Below are 25,855 nucleotides of genomic sequence, written 5' to 3'. Positions count from 1 at the left end.
TCGGCCTGGCTTAATTCCGCTAGACACTTTCTGTGATGACTATCCCTATCTTTTTTAATCCGAGAGGCTATTGAGATGCAACATCCCCAGAAGACTGCCTCATGGGCTTACCACAATATCCCAGGTGAGGATACGGATGATTCGTTAGTCTGGAAATAATTGATTAAGTGGGTTCTCAGTTCTTCCCTTTTTTCAGTAATTTATGTATTTTTATATTTTCAGCCACACATTATTTCATCTTGTGTAGGATGTTTTTGTGGTGCATGTGGTCCACTGCCGGCATCCTCCATGGTATGCATTGCCGTTAGTTCAGTAATTTTTCAATTCTTCCCTGAAAGGGTCAAGTCAAAAGGGTTTCATGTAAACGCCAGTGAGTGCGTTTCGGAGGGGAAGACGCCAAATCCAAATTTACATTCAGAGGGGCATGATCTGACCAGGTGATAGGACCTAGCAAAACTGAGGACAGCAATCGGAGGGTCAGTAGGTTGCCAAAAAAATAAAAAATTCTGGTGTGCGTTTGGGAAAAAATTAATACTGATGCGCAGTGGGATTATATATTCTCTATAGATCATAAATGGAATGGGAGTGTATGAGTTTACAAAAGCTCCTAGACAAACAGGAAGAAGCTTGGGAAGGGGTGGAGTGCATAGCTAGTCTATCAGCTATGTCAGACAAATGGACGTTGAAGTCCCCATCTAGTATTAAAGCAGAGTTATGATGTGCCCTTAAGGTTGACAAAACAGAGGAGATAAAAGAAATCGGACCGGAGTTAGGAGAGTATATATTACATAAGGTTAATTTCATGCCAGATAAAGAGCCATTGAGAATGAGATAGCGGCTCTGTGCATCGACCTCCGTCTTTCCAATTTGTAAAGGGCATGCTCTAGCTATCAATTTAGCAACTCCTGCAGTTTTAGTTGGGGCATTCGCCATGTAAGATGTAGGGGAAAAATGTTTTGCAAATTGTAGTGACCCCGTTCCTGAAAGAGGTGTCTCTTGTAGAAATATGATCTCCGCTTTAGACCTACGCATTTCTTGGAGAGCCAGTCTTCGTTTAGAGGGTGAATTTAGCCCTTTGACGTTTAAGGATAAGAACTTAAAGGGAACCTGTCACCCAAAAATCGCCTATTAAGCTGTTTACAGTACCTTATAGTGCTGTATACTCGTTTCTTGATGCACTTTTTGTTCGTTTTCCCGCATGTCTGCTCATTCAGAAATCGATGTTATATTCAGCTGCTGCCCCGTGCTTCAAGTCAGGCTTGAAGTCACGGGGGCAGCGGCCTCGGCGTCTTACATGGCCCTCTCCCCGCCCCCTGCCTCTGTTACTGACAGCCGAACTCCGAATCCGGGACCGCGCTCAACGGCCGCATGCGCAGTAAAGGGCGGCAGGAGCGCGGTCCCGGCTGCCGCGCGTACTACGCGCCGTCTTACTTTCGCCGCACTGCGCATGCGCCCGACATCCTGTATCAAACGCGCCCGCGCCCAGATGCCGGGCGCGGGCGCGTTTGATACAGGATGTCGGGCGCATGCGCAGTGCGGCGAAAGTAAGACGGCGCGTAGTACGCGCAGCAGCCGGGACCGCGCTCCTGCCGCCCTTTACTGCGCATGCGGCCGTTGAGCGCGGTCCCGGATTCGGAGTTCGGCTGTCAGTAACAGAGGCAGGGGGCGGGGAGAGGGCCATGTAAGACGCCGAGGCCGCTGCCCCCGTGACTTCAAGCCTGACTTGAAGCACGGGGCAGCAGCTGAATATAACATCGATTTCTGAATGAGCAGACATGCGGGAAAACGAACAAAAAGTGCATCAAGAAACGAGTATACAGCACTATAAGGTACTGTAAACAGCTTAATAGGCGATTTTTGGGTGACAGGTTCCCTTTAATCATATTAACTAAGAGGGAACCTTGACCTCTTGTGATGAGGGTGTCTATGTTCATTGCCATGTATACCATATCTCAGCAGGTCTTCCTCCAGGCTGCTCTTCTCCCACAGCTGACTGCAGCCCCTGTATACGTTAGAATAGAAAGGGACCTCTGAAGAGCGAAGGAGAGAACAAAACATAAGGTAGAATAAACCTCAGTAATGGAGAGTACAAAACTTCTGAAAAATATCAGAACTAATCTTCTCAGCATAGGGTTTCTTTTGGAGCCTAAAACTAAGGCCCTGAAGTTGTAATAGGCCAAAGACTACTAATAAGACTCTCAGTGGGAGCATGGCGGGAGCCAAGGAGAGCACAACTAAGGACCAAAAGAAAAGAAGTACAACTAGAGACGTGCCTAGCAAGACTCCATAATAGTGAGGCAGAATGTAAGCCCTCAATAATAAGGAAGTAAGATAGAGCTAGTGAAGCAATCATAAGGAAATAATGATACTCAACAGCCGCAACAGTCCAGTGGTTATGTGGGGCCTTCAAGCGGCCAATATGCCCGGATGTAGCCATCGATGGGTTGCTGCCGATGGTTTCAGACGGCGCTTGTTGGAACGGACTGTGGTCCAGGTCAGCGGAAGAACATCCGTCGGGGCCTCCCAGTCAGGTAAAGATAGAGGTTGGATGTCTAGATGCGTGCAGAATTTGCGTAGATCTTCAGGTGAACGCAAGGTTGTTGTAGATCCATTTTTCTGGCGAAGAACTTCGAGTAGTGGTTTCAACGCTTTACGCTTCTGGAAAGTTATCCATGATAGATCTTGAAAAATAGACACTTGTGAGCCTTTGAAGTCCAAGTTACGTAAGGACCGGGCATTAGACAGCTCTTCTTTCAGGGGTGAAGTCATTGACATAGCATATTATATCTCGTGGGGCTCCCTCCATAGATTTAGGGCGAAGAGCCCGGTGGGGCTGATCCATTTTAATGGAGTTAAGATAGTATTAAAAAGGTGATTTAGTATTGCAGTAACGTCTTCCCTTTCTGTAGATTCAGGGACTCCTCCCACCCGTATATTGTGATGTCTGCCCCTGTTATCTAGATCCTCTACATGCCTTTGAAGGTCATGTAAAAGAAGAGACTGCGGTCTTGGACATGGTGTACCACTGATCTGTCAGTAATGTGGTCTTCCTCTAGCTAACTGAGGCGAAGGCCTATATTCTGGACATCTTTTCGGACTGCCGCCATTTTGGCTTTGAATGAGTCTTCTGACATAAGAGCTCGGAAGTCCTGTTTCGTCGGGAACCGTTGCATATGGGACCACCAGGTAGAAGGGGGTGACTTGGGGGGTCCAAGTCTGCAGAGCTTCAGGATGAGGATGATCGGTGTCCAGAAGGGGAGCAGGACCGCAATATCAGTGGGATATCTGAGCACTCTGCTGGATGGAGCAGTGGCATCTTCTCAGGTGTACAATCTGTGCTTCTCCTAGACTTGGAGGTTCTTCGTGGTAATGGAACAGGCTTCTGTTGGGGTACCTCAATGCCAGAGATAGCTGGGGGTGATAGGGACCCTAAAGGAGCTAATGTAGGTGTCCCCCTCTGAGAGATCAGTTGCCTACTGTCATTAAAGGTGAATACATGTGGGGGGGAGGGGGGGAGCGAGGTCACCTGAGTGAATACATGTGGGTTCAGGAGCTGTCCCTGTATGGCTCCCCGAGCGGAGGGTGAAGGAGCCTGTGATGCGGCCCAGTGAGATCCACGCCCTTCCTCCTCTGCCGCCTGCCCCGGTGATTCAAACTGCCTTCTCACCTCCAAGTCCGGCAGAGGGATGTCTTCCTCTGTAGCAGGGGGCCCAGGCTGGTGTATAGTCGGCGCTCCGTGGAGCGTGGAGAGCGATGCAGGCGACAAGAGCGAGGGAGGGAGGGAGGTAAGCATGGTGAGAAGGCGTCATCTTGGGATCAGGTTCGTCCCTATCCTTGAGCAAGAATGCATCCATGGTTAGGGACACCGAGGTTTCCTGGAGAGCCGCGCTGCTCTATGAGGGCTTCCCAACTCTCCTGTTCCCCATAATGACGAGGGGGATGCAAATGTTGACCTTAATGAAGCTTGTTGGCTCCGGAGCTCAGCAATCAAGCGTCTGGCACCACGCCCCCATTATTTAGATTTTAGGGGAAGTTTTCTGTGCGTTTCTGCAGCTATAATAAAGTCCTTTGTACAAGCTTCTGGCTGTACCAGGTCTACCCTGGTGAGATACTAATTGGGTACAGAGACTTTCTGCATGAGATGCGATCCCAGGGGACCATTATTGAGGGCAAACATCAAGAGCCCTAATTAGTTGGTAAAGTTTTTCTCTGCACTTCACCAGCAGATAATAAATGGGGAAATAGGGTGGATAAACAATAAGCTCACATGTGCACACAGTGTGTCACCTATAGCGATAAACAGTGATAAGGCCGCTGCGCTGCTGGAGCGCCGCTGCCTTCTCAAACAGCTGATCGGCAGGAGTCCCGGGTGTCGGACCCCCGCTCGTCAGATGCTGATGATCTATCCAGAGGATAGATCATCAGTTTAAACAAACTGCAGAAACCCTTTACCATTTCTACCCTTCCTCCTGAAAGGGGTCGTGGCTTCACAGGGAAGGGGCAAGGTATAAATCCACCTTTGTGCACTACAATTTTGGATCTTTTCTGGAGTAAAACTAAGCCAACTTATAGGTGGTGTAAACTTGTGGATAGTATATAGATAGCAATAGATATACCATCCAGCATCAGCCACTATGATAAATCTGGTGCAGTTTATGACCAAGTTTACACTGGCCTAATCATAGTATTAGTAAATCTGTTTATTTCAGTTGCACCAGTTATACTTTTTCAATGTCGCTTTCTGTTGGGTTAGGAATTAGCCTACAGAAATTGATATAATACAATGATCTTGATTACATATTTACATATCTACTTTACATCCTGATGTTCACACATTTCTGCCACCTGAGTCACAAACCAAACTAATTTCGTGAATGTGAGGCCCTGCTATAGACAAAGATATAACTTTCTTCTGTGCTCCTTCTTGTGGCCAGAGCACATACTCCCCTCTTCACTTCCTCTCCTGGTAGCTGCATTTACTCGATCATCTCTTTTGGCTCTAACATATTTTTGATGATGGCTCCCTCTTCTGGTTACAACACATTCTGAATATTCATTCTCTGTGATGACCACTTCACCTTCTTTCTAATCTAATTGCAATTCAATACAGTTACCACTAAACTACTGACTATGGGATGCCACATAATCTCATTATTTCCTGATGGGGCTGTGGTGGATGGAGAGTGCAAATGTACCCCTCCTGAATGCACAGGTGAGAAGTAATATCATTACAGAGTAAACAAAAAAATATACAAAAGTTTATTAACATGTCCCTAATGCCCTAATAATGCTTTTTGTAATATAGTTTATTAATGCATTTTTATTGCACTTTTCCCTACCTAAAACACGCCATTCCCTGTGCACTTAAAATCTACTACTCTGTACACCACACATTTTATCAATGGGGCCACAGCGCAGCGAGTACGGGCAGGAGCGCATATTGCTAATCCTGACCATGCACCCCAGAGGTTTTCTAAATCCTGGCATAGCACATGGGTACCCTGTAACCATGTGCTATGCCAGCTCTTAGCTTAGCGAATCAGGCAGAAGCAGGAGCCCGCTCCGCTCATCTAATCTTGGCATAGAACATGGTTACAGAGTACAGTAGTTACTCTTTAAGATATAATTAGAGAGAACACTATGTTTGCATTTCCACATCTCCAGCATATCCCACAATGAATTTCCTGCACAATAGGTTCTTACTTGCAGCGGACACAAGTTCGCGATGCAGCTTGTATGTCATAACTGGCTCAGAGAGATTCCTGCAAGTTAAAAGAGAAGTCTTAGCACAAACCCAAGGACGTATACTATTCCATTTTATGAGTACTAAAAGTACTTTATACTATGTAATGTGCTCCCTATTTTATTACTTCATGGTAAACAACGCCTGCATCCTGAAAGCTGCTCATCTCTATTATCAGAAGTGTCGCCGCTTTTACAGGAAGCAACGTGGGTAAAAGAATATAAGGAAACAGCTGTTTTGTCATTCTGTAACACACTGCTTCTCAGTCATTTTCTCCCAGCCAAAACAAGTTGATAAGTAGACTTCATCACTTGTCATAGTCCATGTCAAAATATTGGAAATCACCAAAATGTATCTTAAAATTAATCCCCTGAACCCAACAGACATCAAAATAAGCAGAAAAGGAGTCTGCTTCTAAACCAGAAATTGTTGTTACTCTAGCAGGGCCTCTGCAGTATATTACCAATTCTGTCAAAACTGCCTCTCCAGTTGTGTTTTACCAAAAACTACCAAACCACAATGTCATAGATCATAATAATCTATTTTGCTGTGTTACTCTTGTTCCAGGGCATATGTACTGCTGGAGAACAGAATCCTGCAGGCAGTCATTCCTGGCTACATTCTCCTCTGCAGTCAGGTTGTTGCAATAGAAGCTCCTGTTAAAGCAGCTCTGTCACCTGGATCAACCCTATACAACCAGGCATAAAGCCTGGTAGGGTTGCCGAGGCAATTTAAAATGATACCTAACTTTTATCTGTAGGTAGTAGCTTTGTGGAGAAATTTTTACTTTTTTAAAACATGCTAATGAGTTGTTGGATCACCAGGATGCAGGCCTATGAGGTTCGAGCACCGCTCCTTCAAATCAAGCTTGAAGCCAAATGTGAATGACAGATAACTACAGTAAAGTGATCTGTACAGACAAATAAATATCCAAAATTCTTAAAAAAAAAAATGCCAGAAGTTGAATGTGTTACACCTGGCATCCCCTCTGGCACTTTACAAGCTCAAAAAAGGGCACAGCACTACGCCCGTCCACGAACTGCATCGAGAAAGGCTGCAGTTAGCGGATTTTGATCAAATGCAATCATGCTGGACACAGACTGTACTCTCTAGCGATTGTTCCTATTGCTGCTACCTCTCTCAGATGTCACAAGCTGCAGTGATTGAGGAAAATCAGCTCGGCAGGAGAGAGACCGGGAAGACTGAGCAGACAGAAGGGGCAGTGAGGTCTTACAGTCAAGAATGATTTTGCACAATAGGGGGGGTTGGAAACCATGTAGTATGTGCCACCATGCTATTTGCTGGGATGATACAGTTGATTATACAGCAATGTAGGGCAGCATTTCTGACACATATCACTAAATGAGAATACCTGCTGAGCTCTAATATTGAATTTTTCAGAGAAGCAAAAAGTCAAAACAACACAAACAAATTCAAGACTGCAAAAAAACCTGTTTAAGTATTTTTTAAAGGTCTAGTTGCATTATAAAGGCTGATTCAAACAAGGGTCGTTCTCATCCGTGTAAAACCAGTATTGTCTCGGACTGTGTTCCATGTGTCCATTACTTCTGTCCATACACTATCAGTATTTCGTCCGTTTTTCATGTCCATAAAAAAACAAAAAACTGTTCTAACCTCTTTTCAGATTCTCCTAGCAATCATCCTTGCCAACCATGGCAACAGATCCATTGACTTGAATAGATGAGTCTAGTGCAAGAATGAACCAAGTGGTGATGTTCTATGTATGGCCCATGTAAATATTTTCTATCGTTTATTATGATGCAGAGATTTACTCATAGATACCTGAGGTAGAACTTTAAAGCACTAGTGATGGTTTTAATGTCCCAATCACTAGTATGTAAGTCCACATTTCCAGGGCATTTGGGATCTGCAAAAGAGAAGTCAAACATATGAACTTCATTCTTGTAAGTGGCATCCTCCATTCATCTATCCTGGAGTGGCTGTTAGTAACCCTTGTATTAGTTGTAGAAGAGGAGCACTCTGGACACATATTTCTACAAGCACAGGTGGATATTCACAGTTCAACTTTTTTCCATTACACACATACTGAAGGACCTGAAACGCATCACGGGACTGCAGATTGGGCATTGACACTTTTTTGATGTTCAGTGGGATCACTGAATGTAACCTGCTGCCCAGATAGACATAAATAAATTAATTTCTTGATCACAGTCTTTGTAAGCAAAAGTGAAGCTGGGCCCCATCCCGAGAGGTAGAAGCATGCCACAAATTATTAGGAAATACAGAATTTGGAAAGGCAACTTCATTCATAACCCCTTGCATAGTTTGGAATGCAGAATATGCTTTATCTACAGTCAATATGAAGAGTACATACACTTGTCTCTTTTTTAGCCTAGAGCTCATTTAGCAAAACCATCTGACATTCTTGTGCAGCTAGCGTATCATTTGTTAAGTTGTTTAAAAGGATTCTCCAGGAATGATTTAAATGGCCGCCAGCAACCTGTCCTAGAATGTTAGAAGGACTGCCTAGAGGGTGCTGAGGGGTCTAGGCTTCAATACACACTACAACAGATGGTAATGATGTGATCCTGCCTATATGTCATCATGGCTAAGCAGCAGACAGGAAAACTAACCGATATGTAGTACATGTAAGTGCCAGAGTGTAGTGAGGGCCGTCCTGCTCACATTCTAGGACAAGTTGCTGGCCGCTATTTTAAGTCATTCCCAGAAAACCCTTTTAAGGGTTTATGGTCACATGGCAGTGCATGCTCTGCCGATTTATGGGTGGACAGCAGATTCTTTTCAGCTATAATTTACTTTCTAGCAACAAGTAATGGTAATTGCTTTTTTTTACTCTTACATGACTGGAGGTGTCTTTGGGCTTCGTGAACTGAACAAAGTCACATGTTTTTAGAATCCTGCATTTTAAAGGCAATTTATTTTTTATTTCTTTGTCTATTTTTTTACATTTTGTAAAGAACACATAGGGCTAAATTATTATTTAAAACTGAAGTGCAAGGATGGTCAGAGACAAGAAATAATACAAACTCCTCATCTGTTTTTATGCCGTTTGTCCTATGATCCTTTCATTCTCCCATGCATAGCAATCTGAAATATGTGCACACTGTGTAACGCTATGGCGTACACTATGTTGCTATGGCGCCAAGCTTTAGAAGTAGCCCCTGTAGCCTATGGATAATTGGCCAGGTACAGAATTTTTTTTTCATTAAAGGCACAAAACTATATAGGACTGGGGAAAAGAGGAAGAAAATGAATGGCTGTGAGTTATTATCGTATGTTTACTGTAATACATTTTGCGTGACAGGAATGTATCAATGCCGGAGCATCTGATGCAAATATGTCCCACAGAATGTCTAATTGACTCATGTAGATTCAGAGAGGTGTACACATTTGGGTTAGGGGAACATTTTACTATATTATTATTTATACTATGGGCGGATGAGTTAAACGGTAACACACTGTCCATGTGTTCCCTGCTGACCCCGCATACAGTCATTGATAAATGAATAATAGTGAAAGCCGATGGATTACTGGTACCGGCAATCTGTATGTATGCACAGACATGCAGAGTAAGGCCTCTTTCACACTTGCGTTGTCCGGATCCGGCGTGTACTCCACTTGCCGGAATTACACGCCGGATCCGGAAAAATGCAAGTGTACTGAAAGCATTTGAAGACGGATGCGTCTTCAAAATGCTTTCAGTGTTACTATGGCAGCCAGGACGCTATTAAAGTCCTGGTTGCCATAGTAGTAGTGGGGAGCGGGGGAGCGGTATACTTACAGTCCGTGTGGCTCCCGGGGCGCTCCAGAATGACGGCAGAGCGCCCCATGCGCATGGATGACGTGTCCATGCGATCACGTCATTGATGCGCGTGGGGCGCCCTGACGTCACTCTGGAGCGCCCTGGGAGCCGCACGGACAGTAAGTATGCTGCTCCCCCGCTCCCCACTACACTTTACCATGGCTGCCAGGACTTTAGCGTCCCAGCAGCCATGGTAACCATTCAGAAAAAGCTAAACGTGGGATCCGGCAATGCGCCGAAACGACGTTTAGCTTAAGGCCGGATCTGGATCCGGCCTTGCGGCAAGTGTTCAGGATTTTTGGCCAGAGCAAAAAGCGCAGCATGCTGCGGTATTTTCTCCGGCCAAAAAACGTTCCGGTCCTGAACTGAAGACATCCTGATGCATCCTGAACGGATTTCTCTCCATTCAGAATGCATTAGGATAAAACTGATCAGGATTCTTCCGGCATAGAGCCCCGACGACGGAACTCTATGCCGGAAGAAAAGAACGCAGGTGTGAAAGGGCCCTTAATGCAAATTGTGTCTTCCCAGCATTCCTCCAAGCTCCCTCTACAGAGGGAGTCCCTGTGAAGGGACACAGGATTAGCCAGTGACCGTCCAAATTCAGGGGCAGCTCTTCTGCATTCAGGAACATAGCATGCAGGTGTCGTTAGTACAGGATCGGCATGTCAGTGGGATAGTTCAGTCTTTGCTATTGGCTATGGGCAACAGTTTTTTTTCTTAGTTTTGATAAATGAGGTTCCAGGTCAGTGTTCCAGGTGTTCTGAAACTACAAATCCCAGACTCCTCCTTTCACTTCTTTGGGGGTTATAAGAATAGCTGAGTAAGTGTGCATGCTGGACTTTGCAGTTTCACAGCAGCTGGGGTGCCAAAGGATGCTGATCCCTGCTCTAGGGTCTTCCCAGTTCAAACCTGGTCACATGAAGCCACGGCACCTCGGCCAAATGCCTGAACCAATCTTCATATTTTCAAGAGAAACTAAAACTATATTGGAAAGAAAATGTCAACTGGATGTGCTCTAAATATAAGCACTCTTGTTGACTCTGAGGATGTGACATGTAGACATTCTTACCAAAAAATGCATCAATGAGTTTCTGCACCTGGATGTTACTTCCAACTGTTCTATATACACCTTCTGAAGAGATACCTACAAAAGACAGATTAATTCAGTTGTGAGCTTCAGTGTTTCATAGTAGATACTGTAAATTAATTAGGTTTTATTAAATTATTGCATAAACTGAAAAGCAAAACAGCAGCATTCTAAGCTCTCCACACAGCCAGTTACATCACTGTGGAGAGCCACATCTTCAGACCTGTTCTTACCGCATATGTAGCAAGCAGTGCTACTATGTTAGTCAGCTAAATCTATGAAATGTCAAGAAAGACAAATAGAAACACTAAGATAAATGTATTAGACTACATTAGTGTTGTAATAAAACTTTATATTCCAAGGAAGGCTCGTCTGACCACTAGGATAAGTTTCCAGCAAGTTGGTTTAGGATTGGTCACGTCCTCCAACGATGGCAAAAAAAAGCAGAAGGAGAATCTGTGGAGCGATGGCTGTTGCCAGGTAAAGGAGGCTACTGCGGTTGGAGAACGTGACAGGTCCTCTGTAATGCAGAATATGTGAAGGTATACGTAGGTAAGACAGATCATAGGAGGTGCAGTTCTTCTTGTTCTTCATACCCATTGCCTCCACAGCATTAATACACTTCCGAACAAACCGGAACCCAACTTCATTCAGTTCCACTGAAAAGAAACAAGATGGCTTTTAGTCAATACAACGCAGATCACATTGGTGTAAATCCTGTGCTAAAGTGTCAGAGATGCAGTGTGACAATATAGAAAGAAAGAATGTGCCGGCAGATAAGAACCATTTGGCCCATCTAGTCTTCCCCGTAAGATCACATTTCAGCACTACCTTCAGGGAGCTTAGAAACATAGAATGTGTCGGCAGATAAGAACCATTTGGCCCATCTAGTCTGCCCAATATATCTGAATCCTATGAATAGTCCCTGGTCCTATCTTATATGAAGGATAGCCTTATGCCTATCCCATGCATGCTTAAACTCCTTCACTGTATTTGCCGCTACCACTTCTGCAGGAAGGCTATTCCATGCATCCACTACTCTCTCAGTAAAGTAATACTTCCTTATATTACTTTTAAACCTTTGCCCCTCTAATTTAAAACTGTGTCCTCTTGTGGTAGTTTTTCTTCTTTTAAAAATGCTCTCCTCCTTTACCAAGTTGATTCCCTTTATGTATTTAAAAGTTTCTATCATATCCCCTCTGTCTCTTCTTTCTTCCAAGCTATACATATTAAGGTCCTTTAACCTTTCCTGGTAAGTTTTATCCTGCAATCCATGTACCAGTTTAGTAGCTCTTCTCTGAACTCTCTCTAGAGTATCTATATCCTTCTGGAGATATGGCCTCCAGTACTGCGCACAATACTCCAAGTGAGGTCTCACCAGTGTTCTGTACAGCGGCATAAGCACTTCACTCTTTCTACTGCTTATACCTCTCCCTATACATCCAAGCATTCTGCTGGCATTTCGTGCTGCTCTATTACATTGTCTTCCCACCTTTAAGTCTTCTGAAATAATTACTCCTAAATCCCTTTCCTCAGATACTGTTCTTCATAGCTTCATAGTAAATACAGCCCGGACAACTGATATACTGGATGGTCAAAGGTTTCTTTCTCAGGTGTCAGCTTTTCACAGCACCCTGTAATAGTTCTTACACAAATAACTGAGCAGCTTCAGGTAAGGAGCATTGTCGACAACAAGAGGCTCTGGAGGAAGGCAGCAGAGGTTCTTAAAGTGGTTGGCCACTACAGTATATGTTACATGCTGGAAACAGCACATAAAGGCAGCTAGTGATAGTTTTTAAATCATCATTATGAATGTTTGGAGCTTTAATATGCAACATTCTTGTTTATTAGCAGTTTCTCTCTACTCCAAGCCAGCACTGCGGTCCTAAAATGGCCACTGATGGAGGGTCATGTGACCAGTCCCATCCATTAACACTGTGCATGCGCTAGTTCCACTGGACTAAGTATGCTATCTATATCTATGCTTAGTAATATAGTTTTGGCCAGAACTGTAATAAACCTACTATGTAATCATTTTATTAGTGCAATAGATATAACTGGGTTATATGATTTCTGTTTGGGAGGGGAACAGGGAGGGGGCATGGTTCTGGTTTTGCATTGTAATACTGGAAAGTCTTGCGATAAGAATTACTGGATACACAAAGCATATCCGGCAGGGTTCAGCAAAAAAAAACTTCCATTACTGATAATAAAACCATCTGCATCCGTTATGAACGGATCTGGTTGTATTATCTTTAACATGGCCAAGACGGATCCGTCATGAACTCCTTTGAAAGACAATGGCGGACAGCTCCATTTTCTATTGTGTCAGATTGTGCCAGAGAAATCCATCTTGCTCCACATCTCAGGACGGAAAGAAAACCGCAGCATGCTGCTGTTTGCTTTGCGGTATGAGAAAGGAACGGAATGTATTTTGGAGCATTCCGTTCTGTTCAGTTACGTTTTGTCCCCATTGACAATGAATGGGGACAAAACGGAAGAGTTTTTTTTCTGGTATTAAGACCCTATGACGGATCTCATTACCGGAAAACATTGAAGCTAGTGTGAAAATAGTAATTTTGGGTAGTAGTCATTTTTGTCACCAACATAATTGGTGCATTTCTATCCCAATATCAGGGCCAACCCAGGCTATACAGGAGGTTTGAGATACGGGATTGCCCCCATCGGGGTGGCTATTCCATTTGTAGTTAGGGTCTCAAATGTAGGGCCATAAATAGAGATAGTATCCCATCCATCCATCATCGACTACCACTACCCACCTACTTCAAATATCAGCCAGAGTAGCATATATTTTGTTTTTTTTCTATTTTTTCAAATTCGGGTGTGTTTTATTATTATTAAAGTTTATGTTTTATTAAGGTGGTTTTCTGTGATTTTCTATGGCACCATACGGCCAGAAGAGATGTTGCACAATGCCAAAATATTGTACAATAACTGTTGTTTTTAATGCTAACCCCTTATAAATAAAAATAAAAAATACAAGTGTGTTTATGCACAAAAAAGGCTACAGCTAAAACATAGTAACATAGTTTAGAAGTCCGAAAAAAGACATCTGTCCATCCAGTTCAGCCTGTCATCCTGCAAGTTTATCCAGAGGAACGGAAAAAAAACTGTAAGGTACAAGCCAAAGGTCCCAGCTTAAGGGGGGATAAAAAATTCCTTCCAGACTCCAATCAGAATAGCTCCCTGGATCAACGACCCATCTCTAGTAGCTATAGCCTGTAACATTATTACACTCCAGAAACAAATACCTATATTTTACATTTTTATGACAGAAAAAGGCAAAAAAACATAATGTGTGCATGTTTGTATATTTTACACCCACAAAGTCCACTATACTATTGCTAAAACTAATAACTATTATTTATTTATTTTATGAAACTAAAAGTGAAGAAATGTGTGTATGTAAGCGTGTCTACAGGTACATAGCCTGCTATACTATTGCTAAATACCGTACATTTATTTTTTCATGAAAAAATGAGAATTCAGTAAGTCAAGGCAGCAAGGGGCTAATTAACAGTAACAGCAGGATCACACTTAGATTTATATCCAGCAGGGGTCTCTCTCACATCAAGACGATCTTAACAGAGAGAGGCTCTACTGGCTTTATGCTTCTCTTCATAGTGGACTGCGGTAACAACCTGAGCCAAGCCGACAAGCCATTGTGCCTGCTTTAACAGTGAATTTCCTGGTGACAGACTCCCTTTACCCCTTCATGGTGAACCATAATGAAGTCCAGGATCCATAGCATGGGTCTGTGGTCACGGATTTATATAGGGGTCCATTGTTGTGAAGGGAAAAATGTTTCCATGCCAAAAAAAAACTGAATTTGCAATGCACATGTGAACACAGCCTTAGACAATACGCTAAATGATGTAACTTGCAGCGGATGTACTCACTTTCATCTCTCTTTGTTATTGGGCTGTGATAAATCTACAGTGAGAGAGAAAAGGGAAGAAAATGTACAATCATTTAGAAAACCACCAGACTGCCAAGAGAAAAAAGCCACACAAATTGTATAGATACAATAATTAAAGGGGTTGTCTAGTGGGATAACATTCTTTTATATCAGGGTCAAAATGGGGAAAAATTACCCTGTAAGGGCTAGAACAGAAACAGCAGGAGATTGGGGAGAAATGCTTCTTTAATTTTTGGACACCACTCTGCCCCTTTTCTCATAATATTCAGCAGCTACCCCTTTAAGGCCATGTGTGTATTATCATATGATTAGATGATGGGAGATCTTTTACTGAGGGTTTATAGAGAATTGTGTAAGCTCTGTTTCTGTACAGAGGCTGATGTTGCAATCTGCTCACTCAACAAAGCACCTTTCTCCATGGCTGAACTTGGCCAGAAGTGTGTACATACGCAGCCTGGTGGGGCTCGTAGCCGAAAGGAGAATTGAAGCACTCAGCTAATGTTTTTACTATTTTAGATTGAGATTTAACTATAGGGATAATTTTGCGTATATTTTTTAGTTTGTATTTTACTGTCTGAATACGCTTAAAAAGAAAACTTTATTCTTGTATTTATAAAAATCGTGGCAAACTACCACATGATGAACTCATCAGGCTAAGTCTGGAGGGATGGCCCACACCACAATTGTATGGGTACAGCCTATACCACCAGACTTAATAACAGTGTGTTTATCTGGATGTGTCAGGATTTTATTATCCGTGTAGATATCCTGCCTAATTATCCAAACACACTATGGATAATAGCTATATTTGCTGAAGGTATTTAAATTGTGTTGATACTATATAACATCAGCTATACACCAGTTGGCAACTATTGAGGTTGTTGCAACAGTGTATATATAGCTAGCAAGATTATACAGATGGCGATTGGGATGGATATCTTGCGGGTGAGAGCTTTTTTATTTACGCTCTGCCTTATACCCTGCTTCTCCTATCCTCTTAAATCCCATCACCATTCTCATACTAGTTGGACTGTCCCTGCCTATTCATGCGTCTGCTCGACGCGTTTCTATATCACCGTAGTTAACAGTGACATGTCTTCAGGAGCAGAGTTTGTACTGGCATAAGTGCAGTTCGCTTAGTCTATTTCTCAGAACTGACACTCTGCCTGCAGGTGAAGAACGCTGCACGCTCCTGTTGGCGCACGTGCAGCTCAAAGACACAGCCTCCGGCTCATTGTTTACGGCCGTCGCGCGTCCGCTTGACCGCCGATCTCATATTAAGATCGCCACTCCCACTAGGCGGAGCTTGCTCGGCGTGCGGATACGTCACTAGAAAGGGTGAGGCATCATCTTATTCCGCTCTGCCTATTTTATTATGCTAGCCGCTATCGTGGATATACTGGTTTAATCATATTTTATTATTTTGAAAAAATATGAAGTACGTTACAGCAAAAGAAACGCCTACACACTAGGCGCTCTTTATAGAATCATAACAATTCTGAGACATGAAGGTACAATATGGGTTCACAGAAATCGTGGATATACTTTAATGGGCAGCAAGAATTGCCTGCCATATCGGGGGATGTACTGAGAGGTATATCAAACCCTGGAGGTGGCTATGACCAGAGCAACATGACACCAAACTCACACTATTAGGGATCACATCTCGGGTACCATGTATAGTCACCTAGATCACTGGTGACATATAAAATGGCAATGTGATGACCCAAAGATGTGATAAATCTACCTATCGTATACCACATCTAGATCAAGAGGATCAGTATGAGAAGTTGGAACTTCAACACATTTGCTGCATTTAAACGTGCCGGGTGGTCTATTAGGCAACCAAGTGGATTGTATTGGGGGGGCTATACAGACTGTGCACCAGTTGGTCTCTTATGTTACTACCTCTTCTGTACGTAATAAGTGGGGATTCACCCACAAGATGTCCAATAATCGGGTCTGATTTAAGAATACTCCAGTTCCCACGGCTACTAACACCCTACTGAGATGGGAGAGTGCACATCCCACCAAATTAAAATATGGAATACCAAAAGGGCAATATTTAAGAGCTCGACGCAATTGCTCAGAATGGGTGGATTTAAAAAAAGTATCCTCTGACCTGCAAAAAAAATTCAGTCAGAGAGGATACCCTGGCCCCTGTCTTGCTGAGGCATATCAGCATGCCCTTAGTGAGTAATAGGGATGATCTCCTGGTCCCTAAACAAAGAACAACGGACAACAAAATCCGAATCATAGGCACTTATGATCAGGCCAATAAGAAAGTCCAGAATATCATAAGGGAGAACTGGAGTATCCTTAAATCAGACCCGATTATTGGACATCTTGTGGGTGAAGCCCCACTTATTACGTACAGAAGAGGTAGTAACATAAGAGACCAACTGGTGCACGTTTAAATGCGGCAAATGTGTTGCATGTAAAGCCATCAAAAAGGGCAACCTAGTTAAATACACCACAACAGGACGGGAATTTGTTATCAGGTCCTTTATTAACTGCAAAACGGTGTGGGTGGTCTATGTGGCTACATGTATTTGCCAAAAACAATATGTAGGTAAAACCAAGAGGGAATTTAGGAGACGAATTGGAGAACATTTGTTGAGCATCAATAACGAGGATGACACGCCAATTGCCCAACATGTCATGGAATGCCACCCGGGAGTGAAACAATGTATATCCTTTCAGGGTATTGAACATGTTAGAGGGTCTCCGAGAGGTGGGGACATAGACAACTTGCTGCTGAGGAAAGAGGCGCAATGGACATTTACCCTAAGAACTGTTAAACCGTTTGGTCTAAACGACTACATCTCCTATACGTGATTCATATAAAAGGATTATTCTCAGGGTCTCATTCCACTTTGTATGGATCTTATGGTCACTAACAATTTGGACGCAGAGATGTAGTGGAAACCTGTAACATCACTCCAGTAAAATATATCTTAAGTTCCAACTTCTCATACTGATCCTCTTGATCTAGATGTGGTATATGATAGGTAGATTTATCACATCTTTGGGTCATCACATTGCCATTTTTTATATGTCACCAGTGATCTAGGTGACTATACATGGTACCCGAGATGTGATCACTAATAGTGTGAGTTTGGTGTCATGTTGCTCTGGTCATAGCCACCTCCAGGGTTTGATTTACCTCTCAGTACATCCCCCGATATGGCAGGCAATTCTTGCTGCCCATTAAAGTATATCCACAATAGCGGCTACCATAATAAAATAGGCAGAGCGGAATAAGATGATGCCTCACCCTTTCTAGTGACGTATCCGCACGCCGAGCAAGCTCCGCCTAGTGGGAGTGGCGATCTTAATATGAGAGCGGCGGTCAAGCGGCCGCGCGACGGCCGTAAACAATGAGCCGGAGGCTGTGTCTTTGAGCTGCACGTGCGCCAACAGGAGCGTGCAGCGTTCTTCACCTGCAGGCAGAGTGTCAGTTCTGAGAAATAGACTAAGCGAACTGCACTTATGCCAGTACAAACTCTGCTCCTGAAGACATGTCACTGTTAACTACGGTGATATAGAAACGCGTCGAGCAGACGCATGAATAGGCAGGGACAGTCCAACTAGTATGAGAATGGTGATGGGATTTAAGAGGATAGGAGAAGCAGGGTATAAGGCAGAGCGTAAATAAAAAAAGCTCTCACCCGCAAGATATCCATCCCAATCGCCATCTGTATAATTTTGCTAGCTATATATACACTGTTGCAACAACCTCAATAGTTGCCAACTGGTGTATAGCTGATGTTATATAGTATCAACACAATTTAAATACCTTCAGTAAATATAGCTATTATCCATAGTGTGTTTGGATAATTAGGCAGGATATCTACACGGATAATAAAATCCAGACACATCCAGATAAACACACTGTTATTAAGTCTGGTGGTATAGGCTGTACCCATACAATTGTGGTGTGGGCCATCCCTCCAGACTTAGCCTGATGAGTTCATCATGTGGTAGTTTGCCACGATTTTTATAAATAAAAGAATAAAGTTTTCTTTTTAAGCGTTTATTCAGGCAGTAAAATATATTTTATATTGATAACTTGAGGAAAACAACCAAGGAAGGCAATTATCTTCAAAAATGTCAAGATGCAACAAATATTAACATTTCTATATTGTGCCAAATGGTATCATCTGAACATAGCTAAATGGATGAAAGGACAGGCAGTCCAATAAGCATAAGCATGCGGCTCGAAGGAATAAATAGAAGAGTTATCATTTTTAGTATCAGATCTTTGTAACATCTGCAGCATATATAAGCCAAGAACTCTTCCCCTAGGGTTCACCTCATGACAAGTACACATTTTAGAATTTCTTCAATGCCCTGGGTGCTGCAGTACTTTACTACAGAGGCTAAATGTTATCGGTTAGGTTTCTCACACAAGAGACCATTTTACCATGAAGGCTCTTGAAAACAAGCACAGGAATCAGCTGGGACCATTGGATCGTGTTAGGTAAATGGCAACTGTGCTGACCTCAATTACTGCATCTGACGGGGGGATGTCAGTTATAGAAGCCCACCTGCACCACGTAAGAGCAGCCTGATCTTATACAAGAGTTGGCTGGTATAGGGGGCATTGATGGCGTTGTGGCTGTCATGTGTCCTCTGTGCCTGGCATAAGGAACACTGCAGCTTTTGTGGGATTAATATGCTGCGGCCACAGCAGGTATATGTACAGACGAGGAGCCTAGGAAGCAAACTCTGCATGGGTGCATCACAGCTGGACAGATGTAAAAAAAGAGGAAAGTAAATGACTACAATCAGAAAAGACAACATCTGCATTCACTGCATTTAAAGGAGCTGTCCACCCATTTACACTTGGTGGTTAAGGCTACTTTCACACTGGCGTTTTGGTTTCCATTCAGGGCTCTTACAAGTGGTCCAAAATTGATCAGTTTTGCCCTAATGCATTCTGAATGGAAACAGATCCGCTGAGAATGCATCCGTTTGCCTACGTTCCATCTACATTCCGCTTTGGGAGGCTGACAAACCGTGCCAAACCGATCCGTTCTGACACACACTATATGTCAATAGGGACGGATCCGTTTTCTATGACACAATAGAAAATGCATCAGTCCTCCATTGACTTTAAATGGTATTCAAGACGGATCCGTCTTGGCTATGTTAAAGATAATGCAAACAGATCCGTTATGAACTGATGCAGACGTTTGCATTATCTGAATGGATCCTTCTGTGCAGATCCATAACGGATCCGCACCAAAAGCGAGTGTGAAAGTAGCCTAAGGCGGGTCACCTGCATTTTAAGAGGGACCAGGTAGCAGGGATATTATTTTGGAGGGGGGGCTAAAGTAGCATACATGTTTATGCGGAAATATTATCCCATATATAAACTACAAATTGTCGTTGTGACGAAAAGCAATAAGTGCTCAACCCCATATGCAGTGGCGCATCTATACCGGGGGGGGGGGGGGGGGGGGGCAGCTCCTGCACTTGTGGTGCGCTGCTAATGGCAATCCCCAGCAAAAATGCATACAATGGAGGATGCTTGCAGCGGACCGCAAGTACCACCATAGACATCCTAAACAGGATAGCCAATGTGTGGATGTGATAAACAATAAAACAAAATAACAATAACTTTTACAAAGACAGGTGCACTCTGCGGTCTTGCTAACCCTCATACTGATGTAAAATTGAGAGATTAGCCAACATATCCTACTGTGGAGGAGTTTTTACACCTCCAAACAATTCTATATATAAACTACAAATTGGCATGGTGCCGAAAAGCAGGAAGTGCTCAACCCCATATGCAGTGGTGCATATATACCGGGGTCCGCTGCGGGTATAGAGGCACCACTGCATATGGGGTTGAGCACTTCCTGCTTTTCATCAACACGCCAATTTGTAGTTTATATAGAGAACTGTTTGGAGGTGTAAAAACTCCTAGTCTGAATGTGCCTTTATTTCCATCTACAGGCTACATTCTGGTGCACATGTGAGACCAGTCTTGGGTGGGGCTCAAAGCTCTCTCCCTCCTCCATTTGTAAGCATGGCGGCATGCTGGAGGTAATTGGAAGTTGGCTGTGAGTCAGACCTTGCGCTCCTGTAATTTGCCCAGTGGCTCCTGGTATTGCCCATACGGCACAGATAGGTCCCAAGCTACTTGGGAAACCTTGGCGCGGTGCCCGGGCTCAGACATGTCCTCTACAGTAGGATATGTTGGCTAATCTCTCAATTTTACATCAGTATGAGGGTTTAGTAAGACCGCAGAGTGCACCTGTCTTTGTAAAAGTTATTGTTATTTTGGAAATATTATCCCACCCATATGTTAGCAGCATCAGCCAATAATGACCCTGCTGACTGTACTACAAATGTTATAGACTTCAGACAACCTTGTCTGCAGGACAACTGTGGGAGATGAGATATTTTTTTTTTTTTTAGAACAATTGAAGAGGTTTTCAGCATTCTCCATATCTTTAGCAAATGTAAATTCATAGCTTATCAAACTGGATGATAGGGACTGTATTCTACCATGACCACAAGATGGCAGTCTAGCATTTCAAATGTGAAATCATTTTCATTACTAGTTACTGTATATAGGGGCAAAGACTGAAATGGCATTAACAGGCCTTGCAATTTGTGGTGGGCCCCCTGTGGTTCCTTGTACAGGCACCCTTAGAAAAAGGGGTACTTGAGCAATTATTTTACATTACACAAGTAGATCTGAGTGACAAAGCACATCCTATTTCCAAGTCTACATACCGTTGGTCACTAACCTTTCCACTGGCCTTCCTAGTTTGGTTCATATTCTCTGATGCTAAAGAAAATTTCACAAAATCTGAAATTCTAAGCATCTCTAATCCACTTACCAAACTCCCCCAACTACAATCTTCATATCCATTTTTATAGTCAGCTAAGCCTTCGCGACCTCAACACTTATTGCACTTTTAAGAGACTTTCCTATCATCTCCTGGATGGGGAGAAAGATCCTTCTAAAGACCCATGTGGTTCTGAAACTACTTTATGTCATGCAAGTGATTCCAATCCACCTCCCATCTCATTATCTGCACTCTATTTGCTTTTTTATTTCAGTGATGGAGAAGAAGAGCCAGACTGACGCATGGTCTTCTGGTTTGATGGTTCGACTTATTATAAAGCTATCCAGCTGTGATGCTGGCTGAATATTGTTCCCCCCTGTAGAGACAATATTCTCTCCACTGTGATAAATCACTTTTATGACCCCACTCTGTTGGCTGACATGTGGCTGCCAAATCACCAAATCTTTAGATGTCCAAAATATTATCCTTTGTGGAAGGGCATCTGTGAGACATGGTGGTCCCTGCAGTCATCACTGGCACCTTCTCCCTCTCCACTCCTACCGACTTGCCTTTTACCCAGAATGTGTGACCATGAATCTCTAGCATACACTATCATGCAGACTCTTCTGTCCTCAACATCACTTTATTCCTTTGTCAAGTAAAAATGCTGTACCCGATTCTGAATCTTTTTTTTCCAGCTCCTCCACGACTTTACTCCCATGAGTCCACATTATGTTGTCTACTAATGCCCAGGAGATCCATCTCTTTTCTGTACCACAATTTCACTTGTCTGAAAAGTTCACATTTCTGGTGTCATGGGAGCATGTTTTGGGCATCTCGCTTTCAGAGAAGGAGACCAAAAAGATTTGTAAGCATTCACATGGCTTTTCTACATGGGTCAGGCTTCAAGAAAACCATAAACTCCTCACCCAATGGTATAAAACTCAGAAATGACTTAATTTGTGTTTGAGATGTAATAGTAGACTTAATTTTCTTTCACACATATGGTAGTGCTGCCCACTAATAACCTCTTACTGATCCCAGATTGAGTCATCCACTTCTCTAGCACTATAAACATAATTGCACCGGCAAGGCAAAGCCCTGCCCTGACTACACTCTATTCATTGAGACAAAATCTAATTACCGGTACACATCTTCTGAGCAAAGTCTTTAATCACCCTACACTGACTACAATTGCACCCACCTTCTGCTCAAGAATGATCTGACAAAGTCAGACAGATCTGTAAATTTGAGGAACTCATTAGCTGGTCTGTGTGATGCCATGATTCTTTTCTCAAAATCTGGTCTCCCTGGAGAGAACGTAATGGTCCATCTAATGTAATTCCTGGCTCTGCTATCCCCCTTGATCAAATAGAAAAACAAACCATGAAAGACCCCATTACAGAAGAGGGCAAGTACCCGCCCAAAAATTTGGGACAAGGTAACGGGCCACCTAATCAAAAAACTCGGTGCAAGCTCCAGAGTAAATCCAGCAAAAACTGAAAATTTTTTACATTCTTTATTGTAACAAGATTAAAAAATATAAGTCATTAAAAAGAGGGAGGAAAGTGACAGAAAAAACGCCATTCTGGCGCTGCACACATACCAAAAAAAGTAATGAGGTTATCTCAATGAAATAGGATTACAGCGCATTTAAACAATGGTAAATGAGTTGCTCATATGAGAGATGAGTCTCGGTGATGCTAACCACATTGCCTAAGATGTTGAAGATACTGGCACAAGAAAATACAAAAAGCTGGGGTGAATATAAAGTAAGAACCAGGTGGAAAAAAATAACCCGGAACCAGCAAAGCCAGAGAGGAGACTCACCTCAAATAGGTAGTGTGCAGAAATGACCAGGATGGCGCTACCCAGAAGCGCATTTTGGCATGCCTTGGTCCAGGGGTCCCCCAGAAGAAGGCACGCCATCCTGGTCATTTCTGCACACTACCTATTTGAGGCGAGTCTCCTCTCTGGCTTTGGTGGTTCCGGGTTATTTTTCCACCTGGTTATTACTTTATATTCACCCCAGCTTTTTGTATTTTCTTGTGACAGTATCTTCAACACCTTAGGCAAAGTGGTTAGCAGCACTGAGACTCATCTCTCACAACTCATTTACCATTGTTTAAATGTGCTGTAATCATATTTCATTGAGATACGCTTATTACTTTTTTTGGTATGTGTGCAGCGCAAGGATGGAGTTTTTTTCTGTCACTTTCCTCCCTCTTTTTAATGACATTTTTTTATCTTGTTACAATAAAAATTGATATATTTTTATAATGGTACTGTGTGAGCTCCATTTTTCTGTTTTTGCTGGATATCCCCTTTGATCAGTAGCTTATTATCTTACTACCTGTATAACTCACATAGTCCCCCACTTCCCACCCCTTAGCCCCTATCGTTTCTTTTTTTCCTCTTTATTGATTTTTGATATTTAATTTCTTAATTTGCAGTAATTTCTCATGTCAGTAATTTTTGGAATATACTGGTTTGTAACTCAATTTTGGCATCACTTTGTTACGAACCTGACCAGGATTAACTGACGTGTTTATATTCTTTATTGTAAAATTTCAATAAAATGAGAATTGACAAAAAAAGGAACTTATTTAACTTTGCTACATAATGCTCAATAAGACACAAATTGCAGAAATATGATTCACAGGCTGCATCCACTCAAACAAACAATACTTACAGGTTCTTTTCCATCCATTGCTTCGATCCACAAACGTCTGTTGGCCTCAGAAGGCGCCTGTAATGTGATTGTGCTCTGTCTTAAACACAAAAAGCAGGACAAGGTTTAATAGAGCCTGTTAAATTATTTGAGATACTGCATTAAAATCAAGTGTAACAAAACAAATTGTATTTCATACAACTGCAAAAAAACAAAACAAAAAAAAACACTCAGTTTCTAAAGTATCTGATGGAAGCATAAAGTACAGACAAGGGGGCAGATTTACTCCAAAACGCTGGTCGTAATAAAGCCTTAATTTCCTTTGAAGTTATGAAGAGGCCCGGCCTCATCATAGCTTTGGCGGATCCTCCGCCAGTCCTAAATATGAGACAGCTTCCTGTCTTACATTTTGACCTTTTTCTACGCCTGAAACAGGTAAATGAGATGGGCCAAGCCAAGCCCACTTTTTTTGACCTGGTGTGAGCGGGAAAAAGTTGCAGATTGCAGCGCAACTAGCTGCACCTGGAATACACCTAATATAGGCCTATTTCAGCTTAATAAATGACCCCCAAACTGATTATATATGTCACTTACTGAATTAACTTTAAAGTTTCTATAGGGGTGTGAGCAGAGCGCTGAGGTCTCATTTTAATGAGCACGTGTCTTCTCCCTGCCCTCCCACAACTGATTGACAGCTTTCTCTCTATATTTTATATAGGGGGATAGCTGTCAATTATCATTGGGTGGGCGAGGGAGCTGGCAGCTCATGAACAATTAGGCTGGGTTCACATATTTACTTTATAGTCCGGCAGACATCACCGTTTATTTTTCAGTTTTTCTGATCCATCAAATTTTTTATTTTTTTATAATGGATCCTGAATTCAGAATGAACCCGGACATACACAGAATTTCACCCAGGCAGGCCCTGTGATACCAACATCGGAGCATAAAATGCTCCTATGCTCTCCCTTGACCTGCGCGATCCAGGATTTTTTTGTTTATAATAACATACTGCTTGGTGGAGGCTGTTCCCGATGACGTCAAAGGCTCTGTTGGTGGGCTTTAGCGCTGCCCTAGCTGTTTTACAGGCTCACTGCTGGGCGGAAGCCTCTGCCTAGCAGTCCTTATGGAGAGCCCGGTACATCACTGGAACTCCATAAAATGCCTTTGCCCTGGAAGATTCAGTGCAAGGCAAAGGAAAGCATCGGAGCATGAAATTGTCACAGACGTACCAAGACATACGGAGATCTGTGAGACTGGCAACACGTGGTTTGATCTGACAGGTTTTCCTTGTGCATCAATAGGCGTCTGTGTTGTTTCTGGTAATGGCCACAACACTTGCCTCTAGGTGTTGTTAATGTGGTAATTTAACCTTCCTTATTTACAGCTGCTTCTCACATAATGCTGTGTGGTTTATTGCTTCTGTTTGGACTTTTGGATAGATTGTGGTTGGATCTCAGCTGAGTTCCTGGTGCTTCCATTGCTCCTTTGAAGTTAAGTCTTTACTTTCCCTTTTGTATTTTGTTTGGGTTCTGTGTGTTGCATTTCCCTATTGTCTGTATTAGGCCTGAAAAAGACTCCGGTTTATCCTTACTTTTGGAGGACCAGGCAGTCTTGTCCCTGCCATTAGTACCAGGGTTTTATAGGGCTTGATAGGACTGTAGATATCCCTGCGTATGAAATCACCTACCTTTGGGGTCTGTTCATACTGATATGTCAGTCAGGAATTTGGTTAGGGTTTTCACTAGGAGGTGTCCATCTTCCTACCCTAGTTCTCAGGCCTGAATTCCTGAATTCCTG

At 42.9% G+C, this 25,855-nt stretch overlaps 1 protein-coding gene across 2 annotated transcripts in view; it reads right to left on the bottom strand.

The window, feature by feature from the left end:
* Positions 1-25,855, bottom strand: part of OPHN1 (oligophrenin 1) — a 193,816-nt gene that overhangs the window by 27,340 nt on the left and 140,621 nt on the right. For both annotated transcript variants that reach the window (XM_044305809.1, XM_044305810.1), the window contains exons 12-17: positions 24,077-24,155; positions 14,559-14,592; positions 11,235-11,297; positions 10,621-10,695; positions 7,547-7,631; positions 5,704-5,762 (exon numbers count right to left, since the gene is read on the bottom strand). In XM_044305809.1, coding sequence (XP_044161744.1) covers positions 5,704-5,762; positions 7,547-7,631; positions 10,621-10,695; positions 11,235-11,297; positions 14,559-14,592; positions 24,077-24,155 — 395 coding nt within the window. The remainder of the gene's footprint in view (positions 1-5,703; positions 5,763-7,546; positions 7,632-10,620; positions 10,696-11,234; positions 11,298-14,558; positions 14,593-24,076; positions 24,156-25,855) is intronic.

This window comes from Bufo gargarizans, chromosome 9 (genome assembly GCF_014858855.1).
Source record: "Bufo gargarizans isolate SCDJY-AF-19 chromosome 9, ASM1485885v1, whole genome shotgun sequence".
Classification (NCBI taxonomy): Eukaryota; Metazoa; Chordata; class Amphibia; order Anura; family Bufonidae; genus Bufo; species Bufo gargarizans.
Note: the sequence above shows the minus strand (reverse complement) of the source record. Positions and strands in the feature narration are given on the sequence as shown.